The sequence below is a fragment of the Cercospora kikuchii genome (genome assembly GCF_019650295.1).
Source record: "Cercospora kikuchii DNA, contig_00001, whole genome shotgun sequence".
Taxonomy (NCBI): domain Eukaryota; kingdom Fungi; phylum Ascomycota; class Dothideomycetes; order Mycosphaerellales; family Mycosphaerellaceae; genus Cercospora; species Cercospora kikuchii.
In genome coordinates, this window is record NW_025408582.1 from 3,332,402 (window position 1) to 3,353,864 (window position 21,463).

General features: G+C 53.0%; 11 protein-coding genes across 12 annotated transcripts; 2 read left to right on the forward strand and 9 right to left on the reverse strand.

Moving 5' to 3' along the window:
* Positions 1-387: 387 nt before the first annotated feature.
* Positions 388-1,365, reverse strand: CKM354_000127900 (uncharacterized protein; the record flags this gene model as incomplete). Its single annotated transcript, XM_044796399.1, has 1 exon — positions 388-1,365. One exon carries the CDS (start codon positions 1,363-1,365, stop codon positions 388-390), a length of 978 nt encoding a protein of 325 aa, XP_044652334.1.
* Positions 1,366-3,848: 2,483 nt separating this feature from the next.
* CKM354_000128000 (uncharacterized protein) lies at positions 3,849-5,511 on the forward strand (the record flags this gene model as incomplete). Of its 2 annotated transcripts, none has more annotated exons than XM_044796401.1 (3): positions 3,849-4,376; positions 4,417-4,809; positions 4,864-5,511. In XM_044796401.1, the coding sequence occupies 3 exons, from the start codon at positions 3,849-3,851 to the stop codon at positions 5,509-5,511; spliced, it is 1,569 nt and encodes a 522-aa protein (XP_044652336.1). The 2 variants fall into 2 exon arrangements, with proteins under 2 accessions (XP_044652336.1, XP_044652335.1); XM_044796400.1 differs by having other exon boundaries at positions 3,849-4,340.
* Positions 5,512-6,088: 577 nt separating this feature from the next.
* CKM354_000128100 (uncharacterized protein) lies at positions 6,089-7,163 on the reverse strand (the record flags this gene model as incomplete). The annotated part of the gene is made up of 2 exons (XM_044796402.1): positions 6,089-6,143; positions 6,247-7,163. The coding sequence occupies 2 exons, from the start codon at positions 7,161-7,163 to the stop codon at positions 6,089-6,091; spliced, it is 972 nt and encodes a 323-aa protein (XP_044652337.1).
* A 777-nt stretch (positions 7,164-7,940) lies between these two features.
* On the reverse strand, positions 7,941-8,738 carry CKM354_000128200 (uncharacterized protein; the record flags this gene model as incomplete). Its single annotated transcript, XM_044796403.1, has 1 exon — positions 7,941-8,738. One exon carries the CDS (start codon positions 8,736-8,738, stop codon positions 7,941-7,943), a length of 798 nt encoding a protein of 265 aa, XP_044652338.1.
* An 828-nt stretch (positions 8,739-9,566) lies between these two features.
* CKM354_000128300 (uncharacterized protein) lies at positions 9,567-10,223 on the reverse strand (the record flags this gene model as incomplete). The annotated part of the gene is made up of 1 exon (XM_044796404.1): positions 9,567-10,223. One exon carries the CDS (start codon positions 10,221-10,223, stop codon positions 9,567-9,569), a length of 657 nt encoding a protein of 218 aa, XP_044652339.1.
* A 720-nt stretch (positions 10,224-10,943) lies between these two features.
* Positions 10,944-11,774, reverse strand: CKM354_000128400 (uncharacterized protein; the record flags this gene model as incomplete). The annotated part of the gene is made up of 1 exon (XM_044796405.1): positions 10,944-11,774. One exon carries the CDS (start codon positions 11,772-11,774, stop codon positions 10,944-10,946), a length of 831 nt encoding a protein of 276 aa, XP_044652340.1.
* A 968-nt stretch (positions 11,775-12,742) lies between these two features.
* CKM354_000128500 (uncharacterized protein) lies at positions 12,743-13,318 on the reverse strand (the record flags this gene model as incomplete). The annotated part of the gene is made up of 2 exons (XM_044796406.1): positions 12,743-12,894; positions 12,943-13,318. 2 exons carry the CDS (start codon positions 13,316-13,318, stop codon positions 12,743-12,745), a joined length of 528 nt encoding a protein of 175 aa, XP_044652341.1.
* Positions 13,319-14,957: 1,639 nt separating this feature from the next.
* On the reverse strand, positions 14,958-15,966 carry CKM354_000128600 (uncharacterized protein; the record flags this gene model as incomplete). Its single annotated transcript, XM_044796407.1, has 2 exons — positions 14,958-15,508; positions 15,558-15,966. 2 exons carry the CDS (start codon positions 15,964-15,966, stop codon positions 14,958-14,960), a joined length of 960 nt encoding a protein of 319 aa, XP_044652342.1.
* A 1,429-nt stretch (positions 15,967-17,395) lies between these two features.
* On the reverse strand, positions 17,396-18,611 carry CKM354_000128700 (uncharacterized protein; the record flags this gene model as incomplete). The annotated part of the gene is made up of 2 exons (XM_044796408.1): positions 17,396-17,858; positions 17,917-18,611. The coding sequence occupies 2 exons, from the start codon at positions 18,609-18,611 to the stop codon at positions 17,396-17,398; spliced, it is 1,158 nt and encodes a 385-aa protein (XP_044652343.1).
* A 1,202-nt stretch (positions 18,612-19,813) lies between these two features.
* Positions 19,814-20,578, reverse strand: CKM354_000128800 (uncharacterized protein; the record flags this gene model as incomplete). The annotated part of the gene is made up of 1 exon (XM_044796409.1): positions 19,814-20,578. One exon carries the CDS (start codon positions 20,576-20,578, stop codon positions 19,814-19,816), a length of 765 nt encoding a protein of 254 aa, XP_044652344.1.
* A 168-nt stretch (positions 20,579-20,746) lies between these two features.
* Positions 20,747-21,457, forward strand: CKM354_000128900 (uncharacterized protein; the record flags this gene model as incomplete). The annotated part of the gene is made up of 1 exon (XM_044796410.1): positions 20,747-21,457. The coding sequence occupies one exon, from the start codon at positions 20,747-20,749 to the stop codon at positions 21,455-21,457; it is 711 nt and encodes a 236-aa protein (XP_044652345.1).
* Positions 21,458-21,463: the final 6 nt, after the last annotated feature.

The window sequence follows — 21,463 nt, forward strand, 5'->3', positions numbered from 1 at the left end:
TCTCTGGCCTTCTGTGTAAAGTGTATGATGCAATCGAAAGACACGCGAAAGCAAATGGAGCACTCTTGTTATGAGGGTATATCTCGAATGAAGCTTGAAGGCAGGAAGAATTTCGAGGCACAACCCAAGTCATCCGACTCGCACGAAGATTATCATTCCAAAACTCATCATCTAATATGTATACGCGCCTGCCGAACCTGCAGCGCGTTGGGGGTATCAAGCCTCTTAGTATACACCCTGAAGTTCTGCCATTGTACAAAACAGCTCCATTCCTCCTCCCAAAACTCGTTGCTGTCTTCCGTTAAAATGCTCTCGCTATACATATCCACACTGCCAGAACTGAAACCAACGCCGTCATCGTAAAGTTAGTGCTACATCACTGCCGTCTCAACAGCAACGCCCCTGCTTGTTGCCCTTCTTGGCCTCTTCTTCGTGGTCGTGTTCGCTGTAGTTCGTAATGCCTCCTGGTGTCAGAGCTCCGAGCCAACTTCGTCGCTTATCGCCGTGACCAAGTCGAAAACTGCCATGACCACCATTTGGAAGGTCGAAGTAACAGCCTGGTGTCCCTACACTTCCATCAGCTCCGGGTGTTTTGCCGATGGACATCTCCTCTAGCATTCGTTGTCGTTCCTGACGTTTTGCGTTTTGCTCGATCAGCTTTCTGTTCACGACACGGAAGACCTCCTCGATGCCTTCGCCGTCCTTTGCACTGATCTCGTGGCAGCAATCCCATACGAAAGTGGTGTCACTTTGTCCCCAGAATCCCGAACTCCGATTGCTGTTCGGACTGTTGATGATAGCATTTGCGGGAGTATGTAGACCATGCCGACTCGGTGGACAACTGATGGGCTGGACCTGTGGACTCATGGGTCCTCCTGGAGGGAGCAGCTGTTCCGCGACATATCCTATACATCGCTCAAACGGCACTTCTCTCTTCGATGGATCTGCTGCAACGACATCACTCTTCGTGCCGACAATGTGTAGTATCATATCTTCTTCCACTTCGGCCCCACCGCAGTTCTCGCGCAATTCTTTCAACCATGCACCCATCTCATCGAACGACTTCTTACTCGTGACATCGTAGCACAGGATGGCAGCGTTGGCGCCTCGATAGTACAAGCGGGATATCGACCGAAAGCGTTCTTGCCCTGCAGTGTCCCATATTTGTAGGCGCAGTTGGGCACCGGACTCGGGATCGTTGACGCGAGTGGTCAGAAAGGAGGCACCGACCGTCGATTGGGCCTTGTTGGGATCGATGAAGGAGTTCTTGACATAGCGATGCACCAGCGATGTTTTGCCGACGCCTTGCGACCCAAGCACGACCAGCTTAGCCTCGAGCGAGGTGGGCGAGGCGGTGACGGCCATGGCGGCCTGAAGAGAGAGTCGTGTTGGCCTGGTGTCTCTCGGTCACGGTTGTTGATCGACCTTGACTCGTGCAACGACGAGAGGGCGTTGTCTCCGGCCGCCGAGATCACTATCTACCGGAGGGAGTGATGATGGTGCTGCTGGTGCCTTTCGCTCTGCCACCATCCATGCTCGCCCGGCTGCATGTCCAGTGTGTAAAATTCCAGCAGCTCCACCCAGCTGCACCCGTCTGCACCTGTGTCTCTCCAGATCATCAATCTGACCTCAGGCCAGCCGGAGCCGCAATCTTGGACTGAGACTATGATGCAAGAAAGTAAACACGCGACCGCGGCAGAGGAAGCGACGGCGTGCCCGCGACCAGTCACTGCCCGCCCTCGCGAAGCATGCCCATCCCTGCTGGCGACCTCACGCTGCGCTTCTTTCCTTTTCTTCGTCCATCATCGCGATGGCCTGATCGAACGTGATGCCCGGTTTCGAAATGCGAGCGAGCATATAATTTTCCGGTAGCACAACGGCACTGCTGGAACTGCCGCTGTGGACCGATCTTCATGCGCCTGCAGCTGTGCAGCTCGACTTCGTACTCTTGGCTATGATGCTACATTCTTCCTCCGAGACAGCTTTGCCAGCATGATCAGATCAGGATTCTGTCACCATCTTGGTTCTAACATCTGACGCTTCTCTGTTTGTTGGCGGAGTCGGGCGAGATCAGAGCCCGCACTGGTCCACGTGGTCATCAAGCTCAGACTTCTGACCTGCGTCTGCGTCTCACGATTGCCGAATGCTTAACGAAATAGGCTGTACGCTGATATTGTTGAGCGCAACTCCTAGAGCGGCCTCACAATGAGGTGGGTTCGGCTACTAACAACGCTGACCAGCCAGATGATCCACAAATCCTAAATACTGCGATCAGCTTACACAAAATTTCACTGGAACCCAACTGAGGAAGCAGAGAAGTTCTGGTCCATCCGCCGGACTGGTAGTGCTTCCTACCTGTCGTGTCCTGGTCCTATTCGCACTTTCTCGCAGATGTGCGGTGTCTCCGCTGCGCTTGCAAGTCGTTGCCATGGAGCCTGCCATGGCAAAGAGTATATCATGCTTGCCACTTCCGAGGGTTCGTGCACGAGGTAAGCGTATGTGCAAGACTCACGAACGCATCAGCGAGACAACGACTCTTCGCCAGCAGAATTCATAAGTACAGACAACGTCATTCTTCTGCAAGCTTTTCCAGACACGCACGGATTCTACGCGAAGCGGCAGCAGATTCACCAAACGCAGCTCTACATAACTTGATGCGCCATGGCAAGCGCAGCAGCCGGGCAAAACGAGATGCCACAAAGCCAAGTGAGGCTACCGTTCCATCTGGTACTGCCGCCGGAAATCTGCCTCATTATCTACGAACATGCATTCGAAACGAAACCGCATCCTGACACCGAAGTCGACTTGGTTCACGCAACACCTCCGTCGTATGCCCTGATAGCAACTTGCCAGTACATCTACGTCAATGCAGGAGAAACATACCAGAGGCTATACCAAGCGTACTGGCGCAACGTCAAGTTCACACTCGAGTGGGATTAGCTCGACCCTTTTACCGGACTGGCTGCACGCGCGGCGGTGCTGCGATCACCTCGCGAAGTCAACAGCATCCAGAGGCTCACATTTGTTTTGCGGGCGGGTCCGTTTGCGGAATATACGAGGATTGACAACACACGAGGCCTTATGTTGGAACAATTGTATGTTCATGGTGCCCTCCTGCACCCTGGTCAATACATTGTCCTCGAACCAACGTGGGGGCCTCGATTGACCAGAGCCACCAGATCGACTGCGCGTCAGCGTTGCGGCCTACAGAGGCTTGTAAAGAAGAGATTTGCGAACCCCACCACTGCTTTAGGATATCTCGCGCGCTTGTCGCACACTGCCCTGCTTGATGACCAACTCGTGTGGCTCTTGGGCATAGAATTTCCCATGTCAAGGGCGTTTCAGGCAGCATAGGTCGTGCAGTATTCGAGTGGCAGGCTGTTGAGAGCTTCGAACAATCGTAGATCTCGAGTTTTATCGATACACAGGGCGTACCTCACAAGAGATTGTGGCTCCCCAGCTGAGAGGGTCGAGGTCCGGCTTAACCAGAAGCAAATTCGAGAAAGCATCTATTTCTCCAACAATCCAGGACTCGTCTGCTCTCTCATCATGAAGAAATACAATAGCGCCGCAGAGAATTGTTGAGGGCACAACTACATAGGCCTTGCGCCAATAACTTTAGTTCATCTTGTAGTAACCAAGCATCGGCTTAAGTAATGGTCTTGGCATGCGCATACTCACTTCACGTGTCAGTCGCGCATCTCCAAATGTCGTCCATCCACGAGATACCACACTGACTCACAGCTCGCATTCGACTCCAGCTAACAACACAGCTTCCACGGTACTCTTCACGTACGCCATAACCACACTTCATCAGTCTCTCAGGAATTCGCCGACTAACAACCGAAATGAAGACCGACAACTACTTGTCTCTGTGCCTGGAGGAGGCTGCCAAGTCGCCCCTTCACTACCGCCATGGTGCCATTGTCGTACGCGGCGGCAAAGTCATCGGACGTGGCCATAATGACTATCGTCCAGGCTTCAACGGTGGTGCCCTGAAGACTGGTCGTATTGCCAGTGGGGCCTACGATGGGGCTGCATCCGAGTTGAAGAAGAAGCTCAAGGGCAAGCAGAAATGTAAGCAGGACAATCAGCAGCACCAGCAGCAGAGCCATGGCACATTTGTTCCATTCGAGAACGCCAATCCCGGTGGAGGTCACTCCGTCAATCAGCCGCTGGCGATGCACTCAGAGATGATGGCCATCTACACTGCTCTCAACGCCTCTTCCACCCTGTCCTCCACGACCTTCTCCCGCGAAAAACCGTGCTTCAAACTACCGCGTGCGGATAAACGTAAAGCTCGACTACGACGCGCCGTGCTCGAGGCTTACGTCAAGGCCGTCTGCGACACCTCCGCCGGCAACGGCAAGCTGCAGGTTCAAGAGTGCGGTTTTGAAGCTTCCACATCTCAATCAGGTGCGGTTAGAGAACAAGAGCAACAACAAGGTCAAGGAGGACAACAACGACAACCACAATCTGGCCACGCAGACGTTGGCAGGGTTGAGTCTGGCGTTTCACAAGGACGTGGGTGCTCAGAAACATCATCAGAACCGGAAGAACGAGAAGAAGCGTGGGAAGAAGAACCGGTACCAGTATCAGTACGAGTACGGCCGGTATCGACAGGCACAACAAGCACAGTCTGCGTCTAAGGACGGGAAGCCTTCTGTTTCACAATCTGATGAATGTGATGTGTTACGGGAGCATGATTCTATGACTGATGATGATCATAATAATGTTAACGAGGGCACGATCTCAACGACCAGCTCTGATGATATTGGTCGTGCTCGAGGACGAAAAGACTACAAGCGTGTTAGTGCCGCCTTGGTCGATATCAAAACGAGATCGATCGCTGACAACACACAGTCAGGAAAGATGAAGTCAGATGCTACTTCCCAGGCCGTTCCTGAGCCGACACAGCCAGTATTACTGCCGATTGGTCGTTCCATCAAAGCGGATGATCGCAAGCAGCATTCACGACTGCAAGGAGCGGATCTGTACGTTGTCAGAATCGGCTGGACTGGAACCTCACAGATCAAGCCGCCGAAGTCGAAAGCCGCTCGGCCACGTTCACCATCTCCACCAGCTAATTCCGATGATACTGCAGAGGATCTTCTGTCTTCCAGTATTGACTCTTTGTCAAGTCTGTCAATCGCCAGTACCAAATCGGGTACCGGCTCGCTCCACGACGAACTGGTCAATCCCGAACCTTCTCCCTCGCCTTCTCGCATGGGTGGCGCCGATCATGAATGCTCCTTTGACAGAGACAAGATACACGCATCGAGGCCCTGCTATCGATGCGTTGCTTTCATGCATAAAGTTGGCATTCGTCGCGTTTTCTGGACCAACGATGCTGGCAGGTGGGAGGGCGGCAAAGTCTCAGCTCTGATTGATGCCATGGACAGTGGCATGGAAGATGTTGCGAACGGTGGACCGACTGGCAACGGCGTGTTTGTCACGAAGCACGAGGTCCTGATGCTGAGAAGGATTATGGGTGCAAAGGCAAGTACATGAGACGGGCAGGTAGCTGATGGTAGGTAGGGCTCCAGGTCTTTCCTGCTATTTCACACTCCTTCCACATTCTACACTGGTGCACAGGCTGCATTTGAGTATTGGTTGCGTTCTCAATCCTTGATTTGGAAAGTCCTACGGAAATGCTAATACTGCGTATCACACTATGCACATCGCACAGGCAACAATGAGAAACATTTGAGAAAGCATCAAGTGATGAAGAACAAAGGCATGCAGACACAAGGAAAACATTCTGGAGCGATCATTGTATTCGTGTGCTGATCCAATATGCAGGCTCCAGACCCGAAAGTCTAGGTTACATCACTCATCGTGCGTCCGATGATATCCTTTCAGCTTGGGCATTCTGCCGCTGTGTCGGATTGCGATCTGCTGCACCGACGCCTGCAATGGCGTGGCTGACATTAGCATTAGGGAGTCAATCCCCGTCGTAGCATGCGATCATGTAAGGTTGGCTCATGGCCACCTTTGCTGGACATCTTGTCTTGAACACGTACAGTTCCCTGAGCAATTCGGTGTGCCTCGACAACAAGAGACAGGCTAGACTCCAATAGCTTTCAGCTCAGAAGACCGACACGGCACCCTGGCCGGCATTTCCATCTTCTTCGATGGCTTGGCTAGTCTCTTGGGGCTGAGACATCGGCTGCCTCGCAGTGACGTACAACCCGAGCCATGAGGAGATGCATTCGGTGTGGGACCTCTCCGCTACCCGATGCGTACCGACTGTGCATTTGCTCGAGAACGAGTCCGACTTCTGGACGGTCGGCAGCGTCCCCGAGGCTGGACTCAATGTCTTGGACGGTGGACAGCTTGGAGGCATCCGGTGTGATAGTGGTGCCAGGCAGCTGATCCGCGTGAGGTTGCAATTCTTCGACATCTTCCGCCTCCTCCGATGTCTCCCCAGCCGTTGGTACATCATCGTCTGACTCTTCGCCCTCGCTCTGGACCTCGTCGCCATCATTGACAGTGGCGGTGTGCATGACGTTGTTGCTGAGGGAACGGCGCGGCGAACCAGTCTCTGGCAACGGAGCGGCTGGTGCGGCGAACTCATCGACGGTCTTGTCCTTTCTCAGGCGCTTCTTCTTTGGTTGCTGGTCATCGCCCCGCTTGGCCTTATCTTCATCCTTTGGCTCGAGTGCATCAGCCTTACGCTTGGACAATTTGTTGGTAACTGGCACATCCACACCGACCGGTGCGGCCACTTCGACATCGCCTGCCTTCCGCTTCGAATTCTTCTGCTTCTTCTTTGGCTTCTCATCGTATTCATCCTTGCCCTCGTCCGTGGTATCCTTTTCGAGCTGCTTGACCTTGCGCTTGCGCTTGTGGGTAGCACCTGACACCCCTGGGACCCACTCCGGATGGTCCTTGTGCGCGACGCAGCCGGCGGTTGTGCCTCTCCTCACACAGGCCGTGCAAGGGAATCCCATCATGTCATCAGTGTTGCCGCATCGCACACGACGTTTCGAGCACCAATAGCAAGAGGGGTAGTCCTTCGATTGCGCAAGATTGTGATTGTTTCTGGTTCTCGGCTCAGGTTCATCGATAGGCGCGGCGGCTGGCGGGCTAGCAGAAGCAGGCGCCTTGCGAGTGGTTGTGTTGCGAGCGGGCGTCTTGCGGGTGGAGGCCTTACGGGCCATGTTGTCGGCGCACTTGGCCGGCGATTTTAGTGAAGTATAGAATCTGAGAAAAGTCAGCCTCCTGGGACTGGATTTGTTATCGCCTTTGCCGCAGACCTTTTACGAGCGAGAACCGAAGGTCGAGTCGATCTGGATAATGTGTAGAAGAGTCTGTTGTTGGATCGAAGGTCCTGTGTCGGCAGCAAGATCTGGTCAAGCTCGAAGGCTTGAATTAAGTTCGAAGCGCGTTTCCCGTTCCGGACTTGGCAAGTGAATAGCAGTGAATATGCTCCTCCTTCAGCTTTCACGCCAGGCTCTATACAGGATTCTACACATTCTGGCCGCAATAAAATCGACTTCTACCACGTGGATGGCTAGGACTACGGATCACGCTCATCACAACATGATGAGAAAGCTGGCAGGATGGTTTCCCATTCGAAAGGCTAGGCTACAACTCCTTGATGCTTAATCCGACGCCATGTTTAGATCTTGAGGGAGGAAGACGATGGCAATGAATCTCAGCACGCATGGGTGTCAACTGTCCACTCTCTATTAATTACAACCCTATGTACGATGAAGCTTGCTGGCCCTTGGGCTACAAGTTGGCTTCGTTCCTCGATTTTCCCTCGATGGCGGCATGAGGCTTCTGGCGCTCATGGCGGTGCACCAACTTTGCTTTCCGATGCGACGCCAGCGCCTCTGAATGCGATCAAACAGCCTGTACAGGCATCTTTGTATGACCTCGGCTGGCTCTAATAAGCGAAAATTGTACACTGCCTGCAGGGTGGCGTCGGACTCTCAGAATGTGAGAGGCTGTCCAGCTGCTCGAGCCAGAAGGTATCGCATGCTGGCGATCACGTTTTGTTCGCCCTTATCCAATCGCTCATGCATCACCCTCAGGATCATTTGGACCGCTGGACGCTCGGCTGCTGCTCCGAGCTGTGCCTCGATGGCGATCAAGCGAGCAGCCTCGTTGCCAGGCTGTACTTCAGCGCTCTGGTCTTGCTGTGCTTGGACTGCATGCTCGTCTGCCTCATTCTCATCAACTGAAATGCCCTCATGCCTGTCTTCTGAGTCAGCATAGTCTGGGTCTTCGCCATGAGAGTTCTCGTCTTCAACAACAGCGTCGTTTGTATCTTCAAGATCAGGCTCTTCATCTCCCGAGATTTCACGATATCCGCCTTCTTGCCGCTTCGAACGAGTTGAGCGACGAGAACCAGGATTAGCAGAACTGGAAACGGCAGGGCCTTCGAACTCGTCATCTCCACTTTCCGACACAGCATCATCGTCCTCCTTACGTGCAGCTCCTCTATTTCGCTGCTTCTTCTGGCGCTGGCCTACGCCACGTGAGGCTTTGGCACGGCCTCTCTTGTGCGTGGCTCCAGACACTCCTGGAATCCAATGTGGGTCATCGAAGTGCGACATACACTCTTGTGCAGGCACCCCACGCTCGATGCAGGCTTCACGAGGGAAGCCTGTCTCCTTCAGAGTGTTGCCGCATTTGACGTGGCGTTGCTGGCACTGGAAGCAGGCTGGATACTGCTTCGAGTGCTTGACATCAGTTGCCGCACGTTGGAGCTGTGGGCCCGAAGTCATGCTGGCTCCTGCTTGACTGGTCGTGACGGGTCTTGTTTTGGTTCTCGAGAGGCGTTCGGTTCCGGAGTGTTGCGATCGATATGCAACAGTAATCTTCGATCAACGATGAAGCTGGAGGCGGTCAGTTCGTGCGGATTTGAAGGAGTACGCTTGCTTTCTCGTCTTGTAAGAACGGGGTCTCTCTCAGTGTGTTTTGGTGAAGACTCTGAAGAAAGGCGAGTGGTCTAATATAATAGCCTCGCGCAGCCGCAGTTCTTCACTCGCGCACGCCCGTGAATTGAACATCGAGAGCGACGGACGAAATCTTTGTCTTCCCACATACGACCCTATCAAGCCCATCGTGTTTCGGACGGGTCGGTTTCAATGGAAGATGTACGGAGATGAAGAATTGAGAGACCATCGTTAAAGTTCAAACCTGGTCGAAGAACACCCACATTTACAACGAATGGTCAATAATGCCGACATCACGAACGAAGCCCAATTTCTGCTCAGCGATCGACGCATGCAATGGCTGCCTCCATTACATCGTTTCCTTGCCAGCTTGCACATAGCTCTGCAGCCAGGCTCGAACAAAGGAGTTGTGCGAGGAAAAGAATTTGTGCGCATACAGTCGTTGTTGCGTGACTTGGGTCAATGCTTGAATGGTCTGGGAGACGTGTGAGCGCTGCTCGCAATCAAAGATGCTGTCGCTGCTCCTACCTGTGTCATGCTGCGTGGGACTAGGACTTGCAGCGTGGTCGCCATTGTCGTTTATAATCTGACCGAGGGAGCGGTGGTTATACCAGCTCGGGCTGGCGTTCTTTCCTTTGTCTGGTCTTGAATTGATGATTATTGGCTTTGAGCATCTTGCGCCGGCCAGACTGCTCTCTCAAGGAGCTTGCGAAAACGCACCACTGCCGCATAATCACGCTCTTCGAGACTCTGATACATGGCGTTCAGTACTGCGCGCGCCGTTGGTCCGCCAGCGGCTTCGCCAAGGGATTGCTCGAAGCTCATGAGGCGGAATCGATTGACCTCGTGCCAGTGTTGCTCGTCTCGGTGTCCTTCGTTCGTGGCTGAGTGAGTAGCCTCGACAGGCACTCGGCTGTCTGCGATGGCTTGCGATGGAGCGGCTTCTTCGGGCTCCTGGCCATTCAATTCCTCTTGGAGTAAGGAGCCATGATCGTCTTTAGTGTACTGAACAGAAACTCGACCACTGCGTGCTGAGCGCCGAGATGAGCCAGATACAGCTGGTAGCGGCTGCTGGACCACCGTGAGATGATCAACACACTCATCTTCGGTTCCGCGCTTCTTGCAGGCATCGCATGGGAAGCCGGTCTCGTCTGATGTGTTGCTACATTTCACTTTTCGTTTCTGGCACGGTCTGCAAGCTGGGAATGCCTTCGCCTGGGCTAGATTCGTTGGCGCGCGCTTGAGCTGGCGTGGCGCGGTCGTCGTGGGAGCTGGCAGAGACGATTGCGAGTTTGAGGCTACGTTCTCGGCCATCTTGCTCGTAGTGACTTTCGTGGAGGTGGACGAGTACTTGCTCCTTGCAAAAGGTGGGTGCTTGAAGTCCGCGACAGGAAATGCAAGATCAAGAATTTTGATACCGGCCGAATAACTTCCGCGGGATTGCAGGTGAATGACTCCACAATTGGCAATCGAGTGAATAGGTCTAGCTTCGTTCTTTACGCTTTGTGCTGGGCTATCGACTGTTGTAGCTCGTTGCGATAAGCGATAATGGGATATACAAGGCCTGGAAAGTAGTATACTTGCTCTGCATGGGAATACGGGGGAATGTCGTCGGTCAACGAAAGAAAAGGTCAAGCAAAGATGGAAGTAATGGCATTCTCGAGCAAACCGCACCACAAAGCATCGCACACCAGGGGCACGCTAACACCTGGCTGTGCTAGACACAAAGAAAGCTGGACTTTCGCCAAGCATTAGAGCGAGACATACAACACTCGGGAATTACTGCGGTACAAGCCTATGCGTAAGCCGCCTAGCCACAAAGCCTTCTTTCAATGTTCTGATGCTTAGGTGCCTGTTTTCGAGACACTTTTTGGACCAATCGTCCTGCCACGCGATTCTCGCGCGTTGATGAAACCGCGCAATCTGCACATCACCACCCGTGGCCCTTCTCACCATCCTCCATGCTTCAGTCTTCCCGACAAGCGTAAATGCAAGCCACCAAGCCTCCGAGACCGGCCCCCTGATCTGTTTGGACTACTCATCCTCTCCATCGAGGAAGCCTGGTTCAAACTCAAACACAAACTTCACCGGCATCCCGCTCGCAGTGTACTCAATGCCGTCTTCGTCAAAGTAGTTGCCTGCGGGTAGCTGAACAGGATCGATGACATCCTGGGTTTCCGTGCTGTCGTCAGATCCATCGAGTGCTTCGTCCTCTTCAGCTGCGCCCTCCTCAACCTCAGGGGATTCATCCTCATCAGCTGCAACGTCCTCAACCTCAGCAGGTTCAATACCAGCGTCACTCAACGATTCCTCGCTCTCCAGTTCCTCATCGTCTTCAGTCAGACGGGCATCTTCAATGGGGGCTTTTGCGAGACGTGCGGAACGTCTGAGGTTCGGTGCATCACTTGAGGGAGCTTTGGAGTCTGGAGGTGGTCGTGGAGCGGCTGGTGGAGCGAATAGACCATCGCCGCGCTCGATCGAAGACTTCTTCGCACCACGTCGACCAGTGACCGCAGCAGCAGCTTTGCGAGGAACGCGGGCGCCGGAAGCTTTACTGCCGTCGTTGTGCTGAATGTGTTTGCTGATGACCTTATAGTAGCGTTGGCCAGCTTTGGGGTGGTTTCGAACTTTTGTGCTACCCATGCCAGGACGCCAGCGAGGATCCTGTTGGTGTGGCATGCAAATCTTGATCCCCTTATCGACACATCTCTCGCATGGGTACACACCTCCCGTATTGGTAGCACTGCACCCACGGCGACCTGCGTTGCAGTCGAAGCATGACGGATGCTTCTTCGAAAGAGCGTGGTCTTGATTGTTGCGCGTGTGAACCTTCTGTGGTGGTTTGGCGGCTCCGTTCCGACCCATCTTCGTATCGGCTGGGACAATGGTATCGATGGTAATCAACTTGGCTGGTGGTCTGCATCGCGTAAGTGACGAAGGGCGATCGCTAGGGATATTGCTACTTACACACCCGCGGCGACTTCGAGTCTTTTACAAGTGATGTCTAGTTTCGAGTCCAGTACGCAGATCTGATGCCGGTTAGATGTCGATCTGCTACTGGGAGGGTATTCGGAGCGAGCACTTACTGGTTCAGCGTCAGGAGCCGACTGCAACGCAGCGCCCGCTACAGAACTCAGTGACCTGGCGCCGAGTATTACAGAAGGACTTTCTGTGTAGAGTCGACGGGATTGCGTGGGCTTCCCGCATTGCAGTCCAGTAGTGGGCCCCGGCCGGGGCCGTGTTCACTCCAAGTGAATGAACCACTTTCGGACAGCGTTTCGGACTCGCAAAGACTCGAAGACTTCCCGAGGTCGTTGATATCGATGTGTTAATACTGTGCCACGCTACGACTATAAGAACCTGCAGCGAAGACAAAAGCCTCGGGAGCAATCAGTATACTGAGATATCCATTTGCTTATAAAGTGCACCGACGCCTTCGAAGGAGGAAGAATACGAGGATGGGCTTATGGGAAGAGCTCATGATAAGCCGCATATATGTTCCATGGTTTGCTGGTTCGGGTACCTCGATGTTTCGAAGGTTCGCCGTCGGTTTCTGCAAGGCCACATCTTGAAGGATGAGCAAACTGGGCATGTACTACGCAATACTGGCCCCTTCTGTGATCTTTCTTGCTAACAAGCTAACTCATACCCAACCTTCGCTTCGAATAAATACGATCTGCAAACTTTGTAGCTCTTCTCAGAGCTCGTTTCCAATGCATGTACGACGCTCTCTCGCAAAACCATGTCAACCATGAGTGGTCTGCCCGTCACCACAATCCTAGAATTGGAAATCAAGAGGCACAGTCCAATTCGCAGCATCCACCCTTTCAGTCCTAGTAATCCTGCTGATCTGCGCGCTGCTTCTTGACAGGAATGTGAAAGCCACGACTGCGTAAAGAGTGGCTGCCAGGGAGCATGATGTTGGAGTTTGCATCAGCATGAGCCTTAGTCGCCGCCGCAGCAATGGCACTGTAGTCTGGAGAGTCTGACCATCGCATTAGCAATTTCTGACTGGCAAGCGCTCGAGCCATACCTTGATCGGCTTTTATGTCTTGTGCACCACTCTCAACGACCTGGAAGTGGCCCGCTGCCTGTCGGGACTCGTTGTTGGCGGCTGTCTCAGCTTCAGACAGCTTCGTTGCAGATATGGGAGTCTCCTTGGCGGTCGCCGGCTGTTCTTTAGTGGAGTCTTCGCCTTCGCTGCTTGGACAACAAGCTGCTGCACGACCAGAATCCCGGACGCACGCCTCGCATGGACATTCGCCCTGCTTGACGGCGCTGCAAATTCTATTCTCGTCTAAGCAAACCTTGCAAGCCTTTCTTCCTTTCGCTTTTGAAGTCTTCGACGTGCTTGCGATGTCGTCGACTCGAGGTGGTTGAGGAGGCAGAAGTCGTAAGCGAATCGCCATGTCTGAGAGAGAATGTACTGTGGGTTTGTAACAACAACAAACAACGCATATGCCGATGAAAGCCTCGTGTTCCTGCCGGAAATTGTCCAGTGGTGAGTGGCAATGAGCAGAAATATTGGTCGGTCAATGGAGTGCTGCCGGGCTTGTTCTGCTCGTGCCAAGCTTTTGCATGTGAAAGCTCAGGCAGGTGAACAATATACGGTCAACATCGAGAGACAATTTTTCTACAGCTGAGTCAATACTTGCAAATAGCAGAGCCAAACATATCTGCATGCAAACATTGAGGCTCTCAGCTATCACTACGTCTCCAATACAATACGAGACAAGCACGGCCTGTGAATCACAGAAGATTCGAGAGGCTCGAAGCCCAGAAAAAAGTGATTTTGACTCATGATATATTGCTAGGATAACATGATCCTTGGTTGTCAGTTGCGGCCATCATGCTCGCTCACGCAATGGTCAAAACAGAGATGGCATAGAGGCTTCGCTGCATTGAGAAGCGGGGACAGCATGAGACGTGCCAGAATAGTGATGCCTACGGACGGCCAGCTCGTGCCTAAGTCCTTCCAATAAGAAGATCGCTTGCGAGACTCATATCAATCAAACCCTCCAATGCTTTCCAGATCGCACAGGTGGTCTGCAGACAGAAGCTGCCACCCTCATGCTGTTGTTGAATCCTTATCGATCAGAAAACTTAGTAATCGTCCTGGTTTGGTCGCCGTGCCTTGGTTTTGACACGATGTGCACGGTTCGCCAAAGTGCTTGCTGTAGTTGAAGTCTCGGTTTCCCCCGAAGTAGCCTGTTGAGCAGGCGTCTCCTCCTCATTGTCAGCGACCTCCTCTGCCGTACCAACTGCTGTACCCTGTTCCGACGCGGATGCTTGGTCTTCTTCACCAGTCTCTGCATCCGCATAATTGACAGTCGAACGAGTGGAACGAGAAGAGCGGCGTAAAGCTTCTATGATAGAAGTAGGCGCTCGCACGGACCCATCGTAGGCGCTCTCTCTACTCCAGTTTCCAACACCGCGCTTGTTGGTCGCTCAAGATTTGCCAGCCACCCAACGTGCATCGTCCTGATGCGGTATACACTCTTCTTCTGGCAGACTCTCATTTACGCAACGATCACATGGTCGATCCCCTTGATTGTCTGTGGAACTGCATCGGACGGCTGCCTTGAAACAAGGGTAGCACGATGGATACAGCCTCGAGAGCTCAGGGTCATGGTTATTGCGTACGCGAGTTGTGGCAGACATGATGGTCTATCGTGCCGGAGACAGTGCGCAGTCTGGATTCCTTGTCTCCGCCTGGCTTCCAGATGTGATTGCTCTTGTACTCAAATTGCAAGATGGGTATTGTTAAAATTGAATGATTCTAGCACAACCGATCAGTAGTCCCATGTTTCTAATATGTATACTCAACAGATGATTGCTCGTTTGCATAATGAGCCAAACGCAAATGGATGATATCAGTATGTGCTTGTCAGGATATCAACGATGCGGCAAATCTTTTGGATCGATGCGAATCGTAGAAGCGCTCAACAATTGTGCTCTCTTGCTATGCATGGAACGTAATAATATAAGTTGTCTGTCAATGTTCATCCCTCATGAAACCGGTCAGTAAGATCCAGCATTCAAAGCCCACTACTGTAACGCCACCGGATCAACGCTCCTGGCAGCTTGCTCGCAGTTCTCTGGGTTGTGTCCAACATTCTGCGCACATGCCGAGTATCCATCAACATTGCCATAGAATCCTGAGCCATCCGGACTTGCCTTCTGAAGACCGCTGCTGAACGGGCTGCTTCCACTGGCTCCAGGACCAAGAGTGACGTTGCCGTTCCTGAACACTGGGTTCGCGGTGGCATTGTTGAAGTAGTACGTGTTGCGCTGGCACAGGCCGGTAGGCAGGATTATGGGCTGATTGATGAGGCTCTTGAACGTCCTGTCGGTGTAGCGTGTGGATTGGGCGGTTCTGAAGATCATGTCGAAGGCATTTGGATAGACGCCGGGGCCAGAAATGGGGTTTGGTACGATAGTCCAGGCGACTCTGGCGCCCAAGATGTCATTTCCGTTTTGTTGGTAGGCAGCTCCCTTGGGTTGGAACTGTCCCAAACGAAGCGGATTGCCGCCGAAGAGAAGAGGCGATGCGACTGCTGGCACGAGGCCGTTTGGAAGAGGTCCGTTGATACCGGCGACTATAGAAATGTCAGTATTCTGAACCTCTTTGGTGGAGAATCAACCTACTGTATCCCTTTGTCGATGCTGCAAGGGGCGTAGAACTTCCACGCTGGCCCACATAGGTCACGTAAATGTTGCCTTGCATGAGGCCTTCATCGATCTGTAGAGCGGACATTCTGATGTCGTCGGTGAGTCCAGAGTTGACCATTACCGGTTGGAAGCCTGCAGGAAAACCCTGAGGGAATAGCGAAGGGTCGTTCGGCACATCGAGCATTCGAAGACCTGCGCCAGGAAACGAAGCATCGATTGCGGCCTGGGCGGCTTGCTTTGGAATAGGAAGTATGAACCACGTAGTATTAGAGCTCATTGTCCGGATATTTGCATTGAACTGTGCGAGCTCATTGATACATTGTGCTTGTGCCAGGTATGGCAACACAGAGGCCACAAGGCCAGCGGCCAAAGTGAAGAAGCGCATTTTTGGTGTTGCTGGTACGTGATTGTAGCTCTGAAGCCGCAGAGCAGTGCAGCATCGTGTTGTACATATCCATTTTTCTCAATGCCAATCTAGGAGCAAGTCGCGCATTCCGTAGTCGGCCGGACCGATTGAAGTCTAATTGCCTGACTGGGTTAATGCAGAAGATGGATGTAGCTAGTAGATGAATGTAGCTAGTAGATGGCATGTCAGTGGCGTCAATACAACGCCAACTTTGTCGCCAAGTGCGCTGGCGCTTGCACGTCACGTAGGCCCGCGTCGACGCTGCTGCAGAGTAATCGCGAGAGGAGGCTCTGCGATCGGTCTGTTACTTGCATCTTTCGGTTTTGTAATCCAGGGTTGATGTCATTCACGAGAAGTTAAGCTTTGGCATTGAGTGAGATCGACCATATGCGGCGACTGATCTCCAATCGTGCTTCCTGCATGTGCATGACACGACAACGCATTGAATATACCCTGCAGCGCCACGCGAATTCGTCTCTCGGGGGCGACCAAAGCACCGTGTGCACCCTCCATCACGCATGGTACGCGTCTTCCCTCAACGCCGGGAACAGTGCCTTCCGGCCTGCGAAGTCGACATAGGCTCATGCTTTGCGAGGACAAAAATGCCGATGGACATCGCTCGCATCCGTAGGCGGACCACAGCCTGGGTCGGTGGCTCGTCGTCTCCAGAGAAGCTGATGTCGGCCTCGCTCGGACTTCATATCCCCAGGATCTCGTCCAGTCTCGAACATAGTTGCACAGTCCAAAAGACTGGTGCGGATGCGCCGAGAATTCATGCGCCAGGTTTAAGCACTTAGGCTGCCTCACAGAGCTCGCCTCACCGCAACACAAACCCCTCCCGGAGACGACCAGGTCCGGCGTCAACGTTCTCAGCTCGTGGTTCATGATGCCGTTGACAAAACAGAAGCCCAAGAACTTGTACATGTTTGCCTCGTTGTCCGGCCGCGAAAGAACAGGAGGGCGACTGCCATATGCGATCTCCCACTTGGCAGTCAATATGTCCAAGATCAACAAATCCATTGCTCGTAAAGAAGAATGCGTCCCCGTAACAGAGATGTCGGAAGTACAGCTTCCACAAGCATATTGTCTCCAGGCCACTTTAGTAAGTCCAGACACATGTCCACGCAGGAATCAGCGGCTCCAGATATCGAAAAGGCGAAAAGAGAACATGGAGATCTTCTCTTCATCGTCGCTAGTTGCTTCTCAGACTGCACCTCCGAAGCGGGGATGATGTAAGAATTTCGGAGTGGAAGAGTTGAAGGGCGGCGCTTCTGCGTAGCAATCATTCGCAAGCATGCAAGCAAGACTTCTGCTGACTCTGCGCATCTCTCTGTTCTCATCGCTGTCGTTTGGTATAAATGAAGGAAATAAAAAGAGAAAAACACCGGAAGAACGAGCCCTCTCACTCCTAAAATCTCCCACTCAGCCTCGCCAACCGACTCTGCTTGGGCTCCTGCAGAGCTTCCATCATGACGCTCTGTCTCGAGACAGCAAAGTTGCCCTTGGCCATCATAGTGCGGTATTCCATGAGCTCCGCATTATGCGCATCCCATTCCTTCTCCTGCAGAAGAGCTTCCGCGCGACCTTCTTTCCGTTGCTTCATGCAGTAGAATGCGAAAGCAATTGCGCAGATGAGGAAGACGCCGAGGACACCGCATGCAATACCGATTTTGGCGCCAGTGGACAGACCTTCCCAGTGTTTCTGGGCTTTCTCGTAAGTGCTGAGTTTGTTCATTTCTTTGTAAGCTTCTGATTGGCCGTCGACGACTTTGATGCTTTCCCATTTGCCGCTGTGGTCGCCGTAGCTGTATTCGGTGGCGTTGGTAGTTCCGTCTGTGATGCGGAGTGATTTGACCTTCATTACGTAAGGGCTGAGGTAATTGTCAGTTCTACTGTTCTGATACATGATGGCGAGGTTTATGTACTCACCCTTCGTCCCAGGTGGGCTTTCCGCCAGCCCATTCGACTGTGCCAGGCTGGTCGGAGCACCCGCCACACCATACACCGAATTGTACACGGCTTGGTGTTTGTGGGTATTCGCCTGCCACACCAGCGGGAATGTTTCTCACCATATCGCCATTGACAAATAGTTGAATCCTGTCCTTCGTCCAGTCGATCGTGTAGTTGTGGAAGTCATCTTGAGGTCCCGGGTTCATCGCAGGGTATTCTGAATTGAACTGCGTGAGGTTTCCCCATCCATAGTAGTTGTTTGATGCGCTTGTGTGATTACCGCCTTTTATCTCCCAGTCGATCTCGTCCAGGTTGTCACTGAGAGTAATGACTGTGCTGATGATGCCATTGCCCTGCGCCGCCTTGAACAGGATCTCGACTTGTCCCCAGAAGATGTAGAAATTCGACTTGACGGTGATCGATTCTCCCTCTTTGTTCAATGCCAGCTCTGCGCCCTCTTCGCCAAACGAGATGAGCTGTTTTCCCGCCGTGACGTTCCAGAAGCGCGGATCGAACTCATTGTACGTCTTGTTGTATTCCTCGGAGAAGGTCGTGCCCAATGCTGGATCGGGACCACATGATGAGTTGTTGGGATTGCAGTCCGTGAAGGTCTGCGCCAGGGAAGTTGCGACAAGCAGCGCAGTGCTGACCAGGCCCGCAAGACGGCGAGACATGGTTGATGTTCGGGTGTCAGACGCGTGTGGCGGTGGTGGCGTGTGGAGGATTCGATCCGACCAGCGGATCTCGATTGCTGCTAAAGGAGTGACTGCAGTGAAATTCTGCGTGGAAGTGAGCGTGATTTGCGTGAAGACGCAGTGTTGCGATGCGGTGGTGGAAGAGGTCGTATTCTCGTCGCAAAAGCGTCGCGCAAACGCCTCCTGGCGCGTGGCAGGGGTTGTGAGCTAAACAGCCAAGCTCCAACGATTCGCTCGCTTCGAGATGAGGGCGCCGCCAGATCTGCAGGTACACTTGCCCTTCACATGCATGGTGACGATGACCTCCCAGCTCCTGTCTTTGATAACGTGCCTAGAACGGCGAGCGCGTTTCCAGCGTTTGTCTTCGTTGCTGTTCACCATGGTATACGGTCATCGGCTATCTACATGCTTCCAGTATAGAATGCAATTTATCTTGGGAGATCAAACTGGAGCATAGCCAATGTCCGCCCCTCACCTCCACCAACTAGCTGGGGTAAGGAAAATCGGAACAAAGTCTTCGCAATCAATGCATACGAGTGGCCGATACCCGACCGTGTCACGAGCATGATCCGAATCGTGAAATGCTGGCTCACGTCCCAATTCGGCAGGTGAATGCTAACATGCCGGCGTGGTATTCAAAAGCCTTCCAAGCGTCCCAAGATCAGATTTGGCTGCCAAGGACAGAGCGCCGTTTCATGTGGATAGGTAGTGCTCGGCCGACGTCCAGCGCATCGAGTTTCCAGTCTGCCACTCTGACGCACTACGCTTTCTCCAAGTGGTAGTGCTGTCCGTGGGGCCAGATGATCATCTGCTTGAGCACGATCTTGTGATTTCAAACGGAGACAATCAGAGTCCCTCTGTGTGGCTCGTCCGCACTTCAAGCATTTTTGATCGACCAGCCTGAGTATACTTCTCAACAATGGACGCTCATTAAGCCAAGTGGCTCATTGTGACGAGAGTGTAAGCCCGAGTCAGATCGGGAATGTGCTACGCTCGCCGCCTCACGCCGTGTAGCGCAGAGAAGTGAGCTAGATGTCAGTAGCGATGCTAAGTCTCAGGCGCATGTCGGATCATGTCCAGAGTTCTGGGGCAGTAGAGGCATAGAGCGCTCAAGTCATCATATTGGTGTTGGCGGTTCCAGGGAAGTTGTGAAATGCGGTCAGTCGTCCAGAATATGCGGTTCATCCTTCGTCACTCTCTTCCAGCACCTCCAGGCAAGCCCTCTTCAGACCTTCAACACCTTTGACGCCCTTCCATTCTTCCAGCACTCTGCTGACTGTATCCCATTCTTCGTCCGCTTCCTCGTCTCTCCCCTCTCTCTTCAGCTCCCTCAACCTGTCCGGACTTCCCAAAACCCACCTCACACACTCCTGCTGCTTCCTCCTCTGTTCAATTTTCGCGACTTCTCCACCCGCACTCGCTTCTCTCATCTCCCTCTTCAATCCCGCTGCAGTCTCCGCAATGTGTCCGATCGCTGGTCCTAAAGTACTTGTCCCAGGCATCATGGGATCCATCTTCTCCCTCATAGCTTTGATCGTGTCTGTAGCTGTTATCAGCTTAGAATAGTTGTCGTATACCAGCGCTTTCTTCTCTCCATCGAGATTGCGGATGTCGGAGACTAGACTGGCTTCGATACGGAGCACGCCATATAAGTCTTCGGTGGTAAGAAGGTTCTGGACATATTGTTCGGGCTCGAAGCCCGGTTTGTCGAGTTCAGATTCTTGATCGGGGTCGAGAGAAGGCGTGTTAGGTGTGAAAAGCTCTTGTGCACCGGAAGGAGAATTGGTTTTGAGGTTGTAGTAATCGCGGAGAGCTGCGCGGTTGCGGCGGAGAGAGCCTCGTTCGGCGGCTTGAGATGCTGTCTTGGATGTAGTGGATGTCGTTGTGTCGATTGATGTCCGGCGAGAGGATAGAGACACCGACGGACGAGGCGATGCGACTGACATGATGATATGGGTTTAGTGTACACGATGATAGTCTGCAGAAAGAGGGCCTATTGGTGACGCGGAGGACAGCTACCGGTCTTGGCAGCTTGTGAAAGACGCGCTTTCCATTTCCGAATTTCTCTTCTTGTTCTTCAACACCCGAACAACAAAGATGTGAGGCAACCAACCATGGCTGACGCTGCAGTCAACGCCATACGCACCTATCTCAGCTCTAAGTCACTGATGCCCACTGCACAATGGCTGCAATCTTACAAGCCGTCTATCAAACTTCAAACTCCACCCATCGTGCAGCAGAAATCCGCCGAGTCGCGTCTTCTGACCACAGACTTCACATCCACCCTGCAGACTAGTGCAGCTTCATGCTTTCCGGCAGGCGTGGCTAGTCCGGAAGTGCAAGAGCTGCGCGTGCCTGGCCCGGTGCCCGTGCAGGTCCTCGACATCGAAGACATTGGTCGCAGCAGATGGAGCCAGGTCGAGGCCATTGAAATGGAGGAACGAGGCGAAATGCGCAAAGGCCACGAAGTCATCCGCGTCGTTCCTGATGAAGAGGATAACACAGATATGAATCCGCCAGCGAACTCGGCCGAAAAAGGTGGTCCACATAAGTTGTTGCTGCAAGATGCAAAAGGCAGCAAAGCATACGCCTTCGAAATGACAAAGATCGGCAAATTGGACATCACTATGCCTATTGGCACGAAACTCATACTGAAGGACTTCACTGTGTCCAGAGGCGTCATCATGCTCTCACCTGGCAATGTGGACGTTCTAGGTGGGAAGATCGAGGCATGGGACAAGAAGTGGAGGGAGGAGCGCAAGAAAGTGCTCAAAGAGAAAGCTGGCTGGAGAGAGGGCATGGGCTTTGGCGAAGACGCCAGTTGAGATTCT